At 35.9% G+C, this 14,362-nt stretch overlaps 1 protein-coding gene across 2 annotated transcripts in view; it reads left to right on the forward strand.

The window, feature by feature from the left end:
* SLC16A10 (solute carrier family 16 member 10) overlaps positions 1–14,362 on the forward strand; it is a 64,245-nt gene that overhangs the window by 26,501 nt on the left and 23,382 nt on the right. For both annotated transcript variants that reach the window (XR_012055017.1, XM_030267752.4), the window contains exon 2: positions 13,027–13,171. Coding sequence is in view for 1 of the 2 variants with exons in the window: in XM_030267752.4 (XP_030123612.4) it covers positions 13,027–13,171 (145 nt within the window). In the remaining variant the exon portion in view is untranslated. The remainder of the gene's footprint in view (positions 1–13,026; positions 13,172–14,362) is intronic.

The following is a 14,362-nucleotide window of genomic DNA, read 5'->3' on the forward strand; positions in this document are numbered from 1 at the left end:
GGTGGTAGTAGCAGAGCTACTTAGTGCTTAGGTAGCAAGCTAAGCACTTAATAATAGAAATAAATTAGAACATATGTAAAATGTTCTATTTAGATTAGGGGTTCTAAGATATCAGAGTGAAATGTTTTTGCATGCAGATTGAGCCTTCAGCAGAAATAATTGGGTGCTTGTCTTCTGTGATAACTGTTATACTATTCTGTAATGTATACATAATAACTGGAAAAAATCTGTACTGTTTATGTACCAGTTCTTGCTTTTGACAGAAGAAAAATGGCTGTGTTGTTGCAAGAAAGTATTTAATGTTTGCCCACTTTTAGCAAGACTACTAGTTTCTAGGAAGAGTGGTGGTTTTAGGCTTCTGTTCAACAAATAAAAAGTTTTTCCAGTGAACAGTAAAGGAGTAGGGCATTGAAACTTCCTAAGATCTTTCAACTCCCATCAGATATTTGAAGGAGACAACTGATTCCTTGACTAAATTTTATCGTTTCTCTTAAAAAAAAAAAACCCAAACTAGCTTACATTAAGGAAGTAACAATGTTTTAATCCAAGACTTAAAAAAAAATAATTCTATTGGACACTGTGTGCCCATTTGTTTGCTCATTGCAGGTACAAAGAGTCTTTTTAAAACAGCCATCCAGAAGCTTGAAGAGCTAAAGGCAGTGGTGAAAAAAAGGGAGGAAAAGAACCAGCAGTATGATTGGCTCAGTTTTGTGATTTTTTTACCTACTTATTTTATAAATAAGAGCTTTGGACTTCTGAATTTTTCCAGAATACAGCAAAATAGTCAGTAAAAACATGGGGGTTTTTTACTAAGATAGTGTGATCTTTATCAAGCAAAACTATTTTTTTCTTTAAAAGACTCTTCAGAAGGTTGTAACCGTGACCAAAATTTGATGGACTGGTGTGTGTTGTGGTGTTCTTGGGTTTTATTAACCACAGTTTTGGTAACGAATTGCTAGTAGGTGGATGCATAGTCAAAGAATAAGCAATGTAGTACAAGCATTATACAACAAATTTATTCCAGTTATGATTGTTTATGATTGTTTATACACACTTTTTGTTTATTATATGGGATATATAGGCTTTTTTACTCCCTTACTTTTGATGGGATTTTATCTATGTAAAAACTTAACAAAGTATTTAATTTGTAAGAATGCTCAGTATTTTGAGAGCTGATTTGATGTCTTAAGCATATCTATATAATTTTTGGAAAGTAATACTATACAATAAAGGAGAGAACCTATGATGCTAAAGAGGACTCACATATGTGAAAAATGTTGTAGGGGTCTGCACAACAGTTCAGGAAGAACTGCTGGGCATGGGAAGAATTTGTACTGGAGGAGTTAGTGGAGGACTGTCCCCTGTGGAAGGGATCCCATGCTGGAGCAGGGGAAGAGTGTGAGGAGGAATGAGCAGCAGAGACAACATGTGATGAACTCTCTGCAATCCCCGTTCTCTGTATCTCTGTGCAACTGAAGAGAGGAGCTAGAGAATTTGGGAATGAAATTGAGCCCAGGAAGAAGGGGAATGTATATTTTAGGATTAGGTTTTATTTCTTATTAATCAGATTTGATTGGTAACAAGTTAAACTAATTTCCCGAAGTTGAGCCTGTTTTGCCCATGACAGTAATTGGTGACTTAGTCTCCCTGTCCTTGATCTCAGCCCATGAGCCTTTAGTTATTTTCTCTCCCCTGTCCTGAGTTGAGGGTGGGAGTTATAGAATGGCTTGGTAGGTGCCTGGTGTCTAACCAAGATTAATCCACCACAAATTGAAATTCTCAGCTCTAGGTTATTAACTTGAAATAAGTGTGGTGCTCCTTTAAAATAGATTTTAGGGAGTGTTTGCTTTCATGTTTCTCAGTAGTGTTTCTTAAGGAAAAAAAACAAACAGCAAAACATTTTTATCAGAGAACCATAGCATAATTTGGGTTGGAAGGGAGCTTAAACACCATGTAGTTCTAATTCCCTTAATGCCATGCCTGTATGCCCAGAGAACTCCATGGCATTTTAGGGAGTCAGTTCTTTAAGCCAGAAATAATCATTTTGGATACCAGGAAAGCATTGCCAGCTCTGGGAGCATGGGGTGCATCTACAGCTGCAACTCCTCCTGCTACCTCCTGGGAAGAAGTTTGGGAACCACTGTTCTGAGAAACCACTTTTGGTTTGTGGCTTGTTTTCAACTGGGGGAAAGTGGCATGTTTAGAAATAACTTACAGTCTCAGGGCATGCTGGCATTATAAGAGCAAGTCCCTCTGTGGTTGGTGCTCAATCCATGCTATCTTTCTCAGCAGTAGGTGTACAAACTCTCCTTTTCTTTCTCTTCCACCTTCCTTGGAAAGAAAAACAAACATTAAAGATAGATAAAATCTTTCCCCAAGTCCCTGCCCATTGGTTTGACTTAATGATCTTGCAGAAAATAGGGTTTTGACAGTATGTTCTATCTTGGGGAAGGGTGTCTTGATTCAACAGCTTATTGGGAAGCATTTTGTTTAAAAAAAATTTGTGCTTTACTAACTGTAGATATCGTCCAGATTATAACTGCAACCTGTGACATTTGCAGTGTCAAGACTCCACTAAAAAAATCCTTTGTTGTTCATAATAACCAGAAGTGTGCAGATGTGAACTCCAAATCTGCTGAGTACCTCAACAAGCTGCATTGCACGTGTCCTGTATCTGTCAGGCTGACCTATGCAGCAGGTCACATCCAGCTGCTTAGCCGAGATAAAAATACTCACTGTGTGTGCAGTGTAGCAAGTTGTTCAAGTTTTTTAGATGAATGGCAACCTGGCCATTTGGCTTGCTGGAAGTCAGACAGATAACTGCAGGGGTAGCTGGGTATTAAGTTAATGAGAAATAGTTTATTGTCCCAGTGAGTCATATTGGCAGACTTGAAAATTTTGCATGGGAGTGAGAGAGAACAAGGTCAAGGGTTAACAGTGGCCGGTTCACTTGGTTGCAAGGGTTAGAGTGCACGTGAGTGTAACTGATATAAAGGGCACGCGCTGACATAAAGATTTATTCCTTCACACGTGCTGTCTGCTCTTACTAAACTTTCCATGCAAATTATTTCCTTTCACTATTAATCCTCTGAAAGGGAGGTTACTTTAATTCATTTGTTTGCGGTCCAAAAACTTAAGATGCCCCTATTATTTGACTTAAGTTTTCTGTGCTTGAAGGGAAAAGAGTAGGAGATGTGGGTAAAAGAAAATGAAATGCATGGAAATCCCCTTTTTTCTTCAGCCTGTGAAAACAACATCCAACTCTTAGTGTTGCTTAAAAATAATCCAGTTTTGGACTTCTGTATTGACTTGGCATTGTATTTGTGATAGGATTGATAAAATTATGTGGAAAAACAAGAAAGCCTTCTTTATGAAGGACACATACTGAACTTGTTAATTGTCACCTCACTTTAGCTGAAGGTTCCTTGCTTGTAAGTCAAACGTATTTTCCACATAACAATAGTACAAAACAGTGTTAAAATGCCAAAGACAGAAATTTGCTGTATAGTTCAGTGTTTGCACTTATTAAATGGAGGCATGCGGCTCTGAACATTTGTCTGGTTTTTGGTTTGCAAAGTCGTGTTGCAAAATAGTCACTGTTGTTTCTGTGCAAATACAGATTCCCCTCTGAAGCAGGTGCAAGTTAAACAATCAGATCTTGCCTTGAAAAATACTTAATTTTTGCAGTATCTAAATGATTTGCCCTAAAGTCTCTTGTTCTTCTGTTTTATTTGGCCTGCATAATAAAGTTTTGTTAGTCTACCTTTTCCTCTATGGTAACAAGTCTGTCCCTTGCTTAAAATGCCTATTGACTGATGACTGCTTTGAGGTGAAGAGTGTGGGAAAGGGTAGTTTGTAACATGGGAGTATCTTTTAGATAAGAGTTTGAGCCTTGAGAGTAGGGATTAAAAACCTAAAGTTTGATTATTTTGTAGGGATGTACAGAACATAAGGAGAATATGTTGATGTAAACAGGGAAGAAAAGCTGTTAGAATCTGAACTTACTGACATATGATGGGGTCCTGATTGGTTCAGAAGGATCTTTTAATATGAAAAGACAGGGTTAGTTTGTGAGTTGCTTGGTGGCAGTCTGTCCTCCTGAACTTCAAATAGTGTACCAAATGTACTTGTGAAGTAAGATTTCTTTATCGTGCTGTTTTTTCTTCATGGTGTCACAAGGACTTCTACAGAAGTGAAATGAATGCCTGTGTCAGTTAAAGGGCAACCTTGATTTGCAGGTCTTTGCCCCAGTGCAAGTGAGGTGAGGGAAAGAAAGAAGACTGATGGCTCCATTAAGAGTTTAGGAATTTGAATCTTGAGGTCTAATCTATGCTATAGCTCTAAAACATGAGACCATTGTATAATGTTTGGTTGCAGATATGTTTGGAATGCAACTGCTGGTTGGGAGAGCAATTAGGATTAAATCTTTCTGTAAAATCAGAGTGTCATCTTTGAAGTTAATAGCTACTACTTCCTTATGCAGAAAATGACTGATCCTAAATCAAAACAGAACATGATTCTTGGTCTTCAACTGTTTGGAATTTAAAAAATTATGAGCGAACAAACCAGTGCTAATTTGAGGGGAGGAAAGGAAAGATAAAAATGTGCCTGGAAATCAATTCTGGAGCTCAGTTTTTTAGGCTGTTAGTTAAAAATGTGATTACATTGTATTTTGAAAAGAGTCTCAGCAGAAAACATTCTTGTATGACTCCTAAATGGAAAAACAAGTGGTTACAGCCATTTCTTATCGATTTGTTCCTTGTTTATTCTTCCTACCACAGCATTTTCAGACTTTATTGTCAAAGGTCAAGCTCAGTTTGCTATGAAACCCAAATGCACGTGTTTTTCAGTTAATCATTTACTTTAGCCTTCCTTTAAAGGTTCCTGAAGGCTTAACACTTTAAAATCTATAGCAGCAATATTTTGTCTAACACTACTTTAGAGTCTTTGTTTTAGCTTCTACTAACTTCAGCATTTATTTTCTCTAACTTTTTAAAATATGTAGAAGAGTTGCAGTCTCCCTAGTAGTAATATTTGTTTGCCTACAAGTACATCTTTAACTGCTTCAGGTTTATATTTTCTCCCCTGTTGTTTGAAGAAAATTTTGTGATAGCTTCCCATGGTACTTGCTTTGTGTTCACCGTTACTATCCTTTTGTTAAAGGGGAAGCCTACAAGAAAAAAAAAAAAAGGCTACAACACTCTGCCTAAGCTTGTGTTAATACAGCAAGTGTAAATCAGAAGATACTTAAATAGTTGGCTAGTTGCAGTAGTGTGGGATGTTTTGTCAGTATATGAATACTCTTTCTTCCCCACTGTTCTGCTTTCCTGCTGCTTATGCACAAAAGGAGTTACCTCAGTAGAAATTCTGAACTTGTCTTTTTTTTTACACCTACAGGAATGCTGTGCTCGTAGAGCAATGTTACAACATGTTGGCAAGTTTATGCTTCCTTCCGCCTTCTTCCATTAAATTCAACATGGCATACATGAACCCAAAGTAGCATTTTGGATGGTCAAGAGGCAATACACTGAAGAGATGCTATACCTAAGAAAAGGAAAGCTTACAGCTATTGACAAAATCTGGGACTTCAATCTTTCATTCAGAATAAACTAATTCAAACTGCCTGATAACGACCTCATTAAAAAGCAGAGGTTGTGCTTTCATGCTTTGTGATATGGAAACAAGGTGTCTGCTAAAAGGTCTCTTTATAGGGATTCAGTGACTAATATTTAATTATTGGATTCAGATGCATCATAAAAACCATTATTTTTTCAGTAATAAGGTTATTCAATAAAAGGCTTACTCCTCAGAGACAAGAAAAAAAGTGTTGGAGGGAAATCCCCCAGTGCCTTGTATTCCTGTTGGATACTCCCACTAGTTCCTGGTTCATAAATCTTCATGTGTTGACCATGATCTCCGAGTGTGTTATGGAAATCTGACTAAATCCTTTACAGATAATTCTGATTTCCAAAGCACATGAAAGATAGCCTTGGTGTCCAAAAGAGTTGGTATTTCCTTGCACTAAATTATCTTTGCCCTAAGTATTTAATAATTTTCATTTAAATTAGAATTCAAAATTTTTTTTGATAGTACTGCTTTAAGGGAGAGCCCAGCTCAGATATCTGCAAACTAAACAGAGGAAAGTAAGCAAACTGAAAGCTGTAGTCACGTAACCTGAGTTCAGAGTATAGGATACTTCCTGTGGCAGCATTATGTCATAAATTTATTTTTAGTCCTTAAACACATACTTTCTCTAATGGGATCAGCAGTTCTCTCTTGGATAGAAGAAGTAGTACGCTTTTTTGACAGCAGGGATTCTAAGTGTGTCCATACATGTGTTTTAACATCTGCTTTCCTTTTCCACTGACATACTGTTCTGGGATCTGTGGATTACTCAGTAATAGGAGCAGCACTGTGGAAACCAGTTGCTCTCCCTTTTGCACCCATGGCTAATGAAATTCCTTGCAATTCATGAGAATTTACTGAGCAGGTTTTGAAACAATTTTCACAGGCAGGTGTAAGTGAAGCATGTAGCACAAGGTATTTGATGTTGTCTTTGGGTAGTGATAGGTTAGATAAAAATGGGGTGGCAGTTTCCAGGAGGCTGGCCTACAGAGGCTCTCAGAGGACATGGGAGGATGTTGGAATATTTGTTGGGTTTAATGGTTGTGTTGATCTGTTAGGTAACTAACATCTGCTGAGCAGTTCCTTCTTTTGGAAATTGCTGGCTCTCCCTGGAGAAGAAAAAAATAGTAGATAAAAGAGACTGTATCTGGAGCGCCTTAGGCAAAGGATAACCCAGTGCTTCTGGGCATAAGGCAACAAGAATAAAACAATACTGATGGAAAAATTGCATCAGCAGGAGGGAGATACAGTAGTTCTAAGCAATGAATTTCACATCTCTAATTTTAATAATAGGTCTCATATGATCTGCTTGTTAGGATCTATTTAGTTTAGAATTCAAGGATACCCTCAACTCCTTCCTGTTTTGGGGGAGAAAAACAGTTTTAATATTATGACTAGGTTGGTGTTTTACTTTTTTTTTTTTTAACCTGAAGGAATTTGTATTGCAAACCGATTTTTTTTTTTATTATTATGAAGAACTGCTGCTGTGTAACATGATCTTTAGAATCCAGTTTCTCAAGAAGCAGGGGTTCAGAACAGTACTGTTCCATAAATTATATGGAATAATTTGGGTTGGAGGAGACTCTCTGGTTACCTAATATGACAGCCTTCACTCAAAGCCAGCCAAATTAAAATACATTGGACCTCTGAGTTAGATCAGGTTGTTCAGTGTTGTCCAGTCAAGTTTTAAATACACCCAAGAAAGGAATTTCCACAACGTTTTTGGGTCACACTTGCTAAAGTTTGACCACTTTGTGGTGGAATTTTTCATTGCATCTAATTGGAATATGCTTTGTTGCAGTTTCAGTTGGGTTTTTGTCCCATTGCTGTACATGACTGAAAAGAAGATAGCTTTATATCTGTAATAATCATCTGTTAGCTACGTGGAGACACCTATTAGATGCATTTTGAGCTGCATGTCTTCTGCATGCTGAACAAATTCAGACTCTAGTGTGTGCTCACACAGGGGTGTGTTGGTGGTTGACCACTAGACTTGCTGTGTTCTTCTGTTATTGCTGAGTGATTAATATGGCACATTAAATTCAGTTTATGTATGTGTCTCATGAGGAGGATTGTAATCCAAATTGGTGGTAAAAATAAAGGCATCTACACCTTCAGACATCATTAGCATTTGTAGGAAAATAAGGTCATGGATAGTTTTATAAACATTTACTCTGAAGCAGCTGCAATACATAAAGAACAAAAAGAGGGGGGATAAAATGAAATATAGTTAGAACATAGAGACTGGGCAATAAATTGTTAGCACGGAAACTTATTATTAAATGCTGCATGCAGTTCTGGCTACCTGGTCTCAGAAACAGTGGGATGTACGCAATATAAAGGGGCAAAGTACATCTTCTGTACAAAGACAGACTGAATCAAAAAGTTGCTTCATTTTGGAGAAAAATTAGTATGAACAGATCTGATTAGGGCATATATAATCATGGGTTTCAAGAAGAACCTCAGCAGGGATGACTAATTCTTGTTTCTTATAGTGGAGGAATTATATATGAGTAAGTTCAAAGCCAAGGGGAGTTCTTTTTAGTGTGGTGCTGGTGCCTGAGCATGTTCTGTAACTGATTACAACAAAAGCAGAGAAGCCAAAGTAATATTGATGGAACTAAATGTTCTTGTTGAATGGTTAGATGCAACATTCTGCTTAGGCAATTTCTAAGCTGCTTATTGCTGGATATTGGGAGGATGTAGGTAGGGAAAAAGCATGCTAGCTCTTTTTCCAGAGGTCTTTGTCCAAGTACTTTGTGGTTGCCAGAAACAGCATTCTGGGCTAAATCAATCTTTGATCTACACAGCATTTGCAAGTATCTTGTTGTTTTAAAAATTAAATGCCATATAAATGTGATTTAACAGGCAAAGCATTAATTAATATTAGCTGGAGACATGCAAATTATTTCCAGAAATAACTTTCAACACTACTTTTGTTTTCTCCAGAACAGAATCTCTCAAATTCTCAAACTATTCTCATAACAAATCTTTTTGTGGTAGCCAATCTTCTGCTTTGCTGAAGAGAATATCCATGTGTGTAAATGGCCGTAATAAAGCACAGGTCTTTTACCATTACATATTTAAATTATGGAGTTTTTTGCTGTAAGAAGTTGTGGATGCTGAAAATACACCAGTGTTCCAGGGAAGCTTGGCAGTTCATGGAGGAGAAATTGCCAGAATATTGAAAATACAGTGGAAAAACAAGTAATGTCCAAATTTATATATAAAGAAAAACAAATAATAATAGGCTTATGAAGTCTCTCAGTTATTAATGATTTGAAGCTGGGAGAATACATACAGGCTTCCTTATGCTTGCATAAATTGTAACTAATAACTTAGTGAAAGCTAAATATTATTCAAGCTTATTGAGCTTTTAGAAGTTACTAAGTGCCTTTATTTTTCTTGCCTCATATTGCTTGTCTTCTGGACAGCAGCATTTTGTTCCCTTTCTCAACCAGAACAATCTCAAGGGAAAATATTAAAAAAAAAAAAAAATCTTGAAGCTTGTTAAAGAATGAAGGGTGTTACTACTGTGTTGAGCCAACCACTTGAAAGACACTTGAGGATAAAACTGCTAAGTTCCTTACTGTAATGCTTAGAAAAATTTGATTTTAAACAAGAATGTTTTGGACAAGTAGCCTTTATTTAAATTTGTGCATGATCAAGCATTCCAATGGAACATGATAATAATGTTTTCTTTTTTGTTGTCCTGTAAATCCTAGTGCTTGACTCTAAAAAATGGACTAATAAATTTAATAGCTTGGTTTATAATTTGGCAGATGAATATGTGTTGTGTAATCTAACTGTGACAATGGGCATAATTCTGAGAATGCTCAGATATTAGATGCTATATTTATAGTAAAGACACTATTTAAAATAATGTTTAACATTTAATGAGTTGTGCTGGAACAGCAGCTTATTTTTGGAGTGTGTGATATAGTTGCATTGCTGTAGACTTTTGAACACAGGAAATAATTAAAGAAATATCAGAATATATGTTGAGATTTTCAGTTAACTGTTTGGGGAAGAACATGTAGCTGTGACTTTCATATAATAAAGTTTGAGTTTTTGTTATCCATTAGGTGTTTCAGTGGCACAGAACAAATAAACAGTTGCTCTCTGGTCTGATACTTTTATCTTAAGGATGACTACTTTTCCATCTTCTAGGGAAGCCTGGGAATTGTTAAATCTACAAAAAATGATGTATTTTGAGGAGCTAATTCTTAACTTTCTGTGCCTTAAGGAATATTTAAGTCCTTAAAGTAGAAATAGGTTTTTTCTATAGTAATCAAAATGTTTTGCGTATGAATATGAATGCAGTTATATGTAGCAATTAGGTGCTGTATTAGTATCTGAATTAGCAGCTCTGTCCAGCTTGTGCCAGGAAGGCAGCCAGTAGCCTGCAGGAGAAATACTTTAATTAATATGTAATAACTGCTCTAGAGAGCTCTCAGTATTCTGGCAAGCTACACTTGTAATTTCTTGTATTACTTAGGAGAGTTGTAAAATCTGTTTGAAAAAATGTGGAAGACAATTCAATATACGTTTTTCATACTGCATGAGAAAGTGTGCTTGAAAACTTACTTAAATAAAGTGAGATCAAAAATTACTTGGATCTATTGAATGTATTTTAAAGAAACAAATTTCTTTATAGAATGAAGGTATCACAGCAATAATTATTTGCATTAGGGCATTTAAATATTTACTCATGTGCTGTTCTGTTAATTTTTGGTGCAAGGTTTCTTCACAAAGGAAGATGGCAGTACATTTTCTCGATCCATGTATAGATGTGAATTTTAACTTCAAGAATATTATTTTCAATAAATAATAAAGCTGTTCATACAAGACATGCCAACCATATCTGTAAATTACATTTTTGTAGGCTAATTAGAGCAACCTACTAACCTGAAGTAGTAATTTAAAGGGCTCCAGTTTTCATTAGGTTGCAGCATGGCCTCCCACTTCTGCAGTGGGACTTATTCCCACATGACCATTCCATTCTGAAATGCTTCAGATAAGGCATCATCATTTATCTTAACTGTCTGTTGTGTTTGAAAACCAGTGGAAACCTTCTCTTTTAGGCTCTGCCCTGTTATTACTGTAATAATAAGAAGAGAGAATCAAATTATAAAAAAGGCATAGTTTTTTCATGGGTACCTGGAAGCATAAAGAGACAAACCCAATGTGTTGTAAGTTTAATTAGAGCTGAATATCTTCACTTCAGCTTTTTATATTCCAATTATTTTATTAGCTGTATAGGCCATTAAAAAACACTGTACATGTTGACTTCACTAAGGAGAATGGAAATAAAATCACAGCCTGTAGCTCTAAAGTAATTTAGTCTGTTACTTTATGCACACTACTGAAGCTCAGTTTTCATAAGGCGCCTTTCTTTGCCTGTTTTGTCTCCATGAATAGGGCCCATGTGAGATTGGATTCTCAAAATCAGTCATCTCTGGTGGGCTTGTTTCTTATCTGTTGCCTTTTTATCTTTTTGTACATGGGCAGGAAGGTGACAGGTGGTTCAGCCATTTCTTGGTAACTTCATACCACTTGAAACTTGTGATGGATGCTTCTCAAGACTTGGCTGCCTCTTGACCTTGCAGGAGGGGGACTCTGTTTCTTCGTGCTGTCCTGCAAATCATGCAGAGGTGCTGAGGATGGTTCATGGTGGTGTAGCCACCATTTATTTGGGAAAGTGACAGGCTGAAATGGAGATTCTGTCCCTGCTGTTTGCAGTTTCCTTTGGACAGTAAAACTGCAGCAAATGCAGGGAAGGACTAGACCTTTCATAAATTTGGTCTTTGCCATTCAAGCAGTGTCAGAGGATCTTTGCTCTTCCTACTCTCTTATGCTGTTCCTTCATACAGCTTGAGGTTTTGCTGCAGAGGTACAAGGCTGGCAGGGCTATCGTGTATGGGGTAGTCCTACACAGGAAATGGCCATAAAAGCACCTCACTCTTTAGATTGTATCTTGAAACTCTGTTATTTTATCACATGATCAAAAAATCCCAGTTAACACACATCCCTCCCTCCCTCCCTCCCTCCCTTCCCCAAACAGGCCATGGTTTGTTGAAAGCATTGTTTGGCCTAAAATAAAGGTTTTGTTACTTGTACTCATTTCTGGTTATCTCTAGCTATCTATTCTCTTGTCTTTCATTTACATTGTAAACTCCTGGAAGAAACAAGTTTTTGCTCGTTGGCTTCTTTTTCTGTCTTTAGTGCCTTGCACGATGAGGTTTTAGACAATGTGGAGAGTTCATTGGCAGTTCAATTACATATCTCCTAAGCCTTGGTAGTGACAGATCTTCTTGCAAATATACTTAATTTAGTCCTGTGGTTATATGCTTTTCCAGATAATTTTATTTGCGTTCATCACTTAATAACAATTGTTTATCTAACTATGTTTTTAGGAAAAATATTCTAAACAAAATTTCAATTACGCAAATTTAAAACTCTTTCAGATTGAAAGAGTTGTCCTGTCTTCTGTACCATTAGAAATGAGGCGAAAGTATTTTTTTCCAATTAATTAATTTTGAATTAGCAGCTTTTCCCACTTCTTGTTCAGACCTTCAGAACATTTTTTTTTTCTTCCATATAGACTGGGACATTTCCGATATATATGCTACTATACATATCAAAAATATTAGTTGTGACTAGTAGCTGTGCTAAAAAAACCCACTTGAGGTTGAAACTATAGTGAACTTACGTGAATCAGATCTGAATTATCTAATAAACCAAGTCCAGTTTTCACAATGTCTATAAAGCTCAAGTAGTGTCAAAAGTAGTGACATTTTCCCATTATGGATGGAAGTTTACTAACTCAAGTTTGTTTAGTCTAAAGTAAAATCACATTCCTAATGTTTATATTACAGTCTGAAAGCCTATTGATTACTCAATATTGATGTTCAGTATAATCTACATCTAGTAATGAAGTTTAAAAATTATTAATCTTTTCTCAGCAAATGTACCTGTTTAAAGTATTCAGGTCCAGCATTAAGTCAAGTGAAATGAACTAACTTATGTCAGAATGGATATGGATCCTCGAAAATAGTCATCTTTAATGGCCTAGGCATCAGTTTGAATTTTAGGTTAGTTACTAGACAAATATCTGTGTGTTTATAAACAAAAAAGTAGAAGTAATAGCTACAAAAAAGTTAATTGCATTCTTTGAGCTGATAAAATCTAAATTAGTTGATTATGTAAATTTTTAGGCTTTTTTAACATGTTAAGTAAATACATTTTAAGATGTAAATACATGTTTTTAAAATAGTTACCCAGTTGCTACCCAGCTTTATTTCAGCAACGTAAAATCCTAGGTGAAAACAAATATTAACTGAAAGCTGAAATCACTTGGTTTCTAAAATGTTGTCTTTTTTTTTTTTTTTTTTTTTGCAGCATGGGTGAGCTCTCTTTCTATGGGAATGGTCTTCTTCTGCTCCCCAATAGTCAGCATATTCACAGACCTGTTTGGTTGTCGAAAAGTAGCTGTTATTGGAGCAGCAGTAGGGTTTGTTGGACTCCTTTCAAGTTCTTTTGTAAGGTAAAAAACTTAAATTCATAACTTTCAAAGTATTTTATCAGTTTTTTTTAGTGTTGTAATATTGATCTAATCCACAGAAGGGTTAAACAGTGCTACTTTATATTATCTTTAGGAAACTTGATTTATTTGGGTTTGGTTTTGTCTTTCAAATTATGACTTGTAAACTTTCAGCTTCAAAAGTATTTTTAAAAATATAATGTTTATAAATAAAAACAAGAGTTCCTATTTAACAAGCAGCACTATGTATAAATATATCAACAGTAAGACTAGTGCTATAAGATCAACAGCATTGTCCAGGATAAACTTATATATTTGCTTGATGTACATTTTTTTTTAACAGGTACATAAACATTGTTGCTGTCTTCCCTTCCTGCTCTGTCCCTGTAATTTCCTTTTGAAACAGTTTTAGTGGTGATAAAAACACAGTAGGAAGCTGTTGAAATTCTAGTGAGATTGGATGTTTTCTTGTGTTCTTGCTGGTCCAATTGCCAAACATGGAAATAGAGAAAACCTTCATATATTGACTATATTTAAAGCTGATTTGTTTTGGGTGTTTTTTTTTTTCTTCTAGTTTACAATTAATTTGTATGTTTCTTTTCACTTTTTCATTTGCATGTAACTTCTGCAGAGTAAATCTTAAAAAATTCAAGAGCAACTGATTTGTTGCATGTACCCTGTAGAAGATGAGGAAACAGGCAATTACTTAGTTTAGTCACTGTCAGAAATTGGTTAGTAAAGGCAGGGTGTAAAGAGTAGCAGGAAAATAATCAAGTTACCTCTAGTTCTCAGATTATTTTTTCCTCCCCACCCTTAGCAGAATAAATATAGGAACAATCAAGTTACATTCAGAAGAGCTTTCCACTTAGGTGTAAATGTATTTACACAGGCAAAAAGCTTGTGAAAATGTCTTTTCTGTGCTTGTACTCTGAATCAGATGGATGTGAGCTGCTGTGATTTGAATGGTTAATCCTGGTGCACATATTTGGCACAATTCATTTTATTAAACAAACAAGTAAACCCCCCACTTCTTGATATGTTTTAAGAAGCTTCTTACGAAATGTGAGATAAAAACTAAAGGATGTCTTGGAAAAATCTTTCTTCCTCCTTGCTTCCCAGTAGTATGTTGAGTGATGAATACTAAACCACACTTGTCTAGATAAAGATCATTCTCGTGTTTGATACCCACTGGAA

Source organism: Taeniopygia guttata, chromosome 3 (assembly GCF_048771995.1).
Source record: "Taeniopygia guttata chromosome 3, bTaeGut7.mat, whole genome shotgun sequence".
Lineage (NCBI taxonomy): Eukaryota > Metazoa > Chordata > Aves > Passeriformes > Estrildidae > Taeniopygia > Taeniopygia guttata.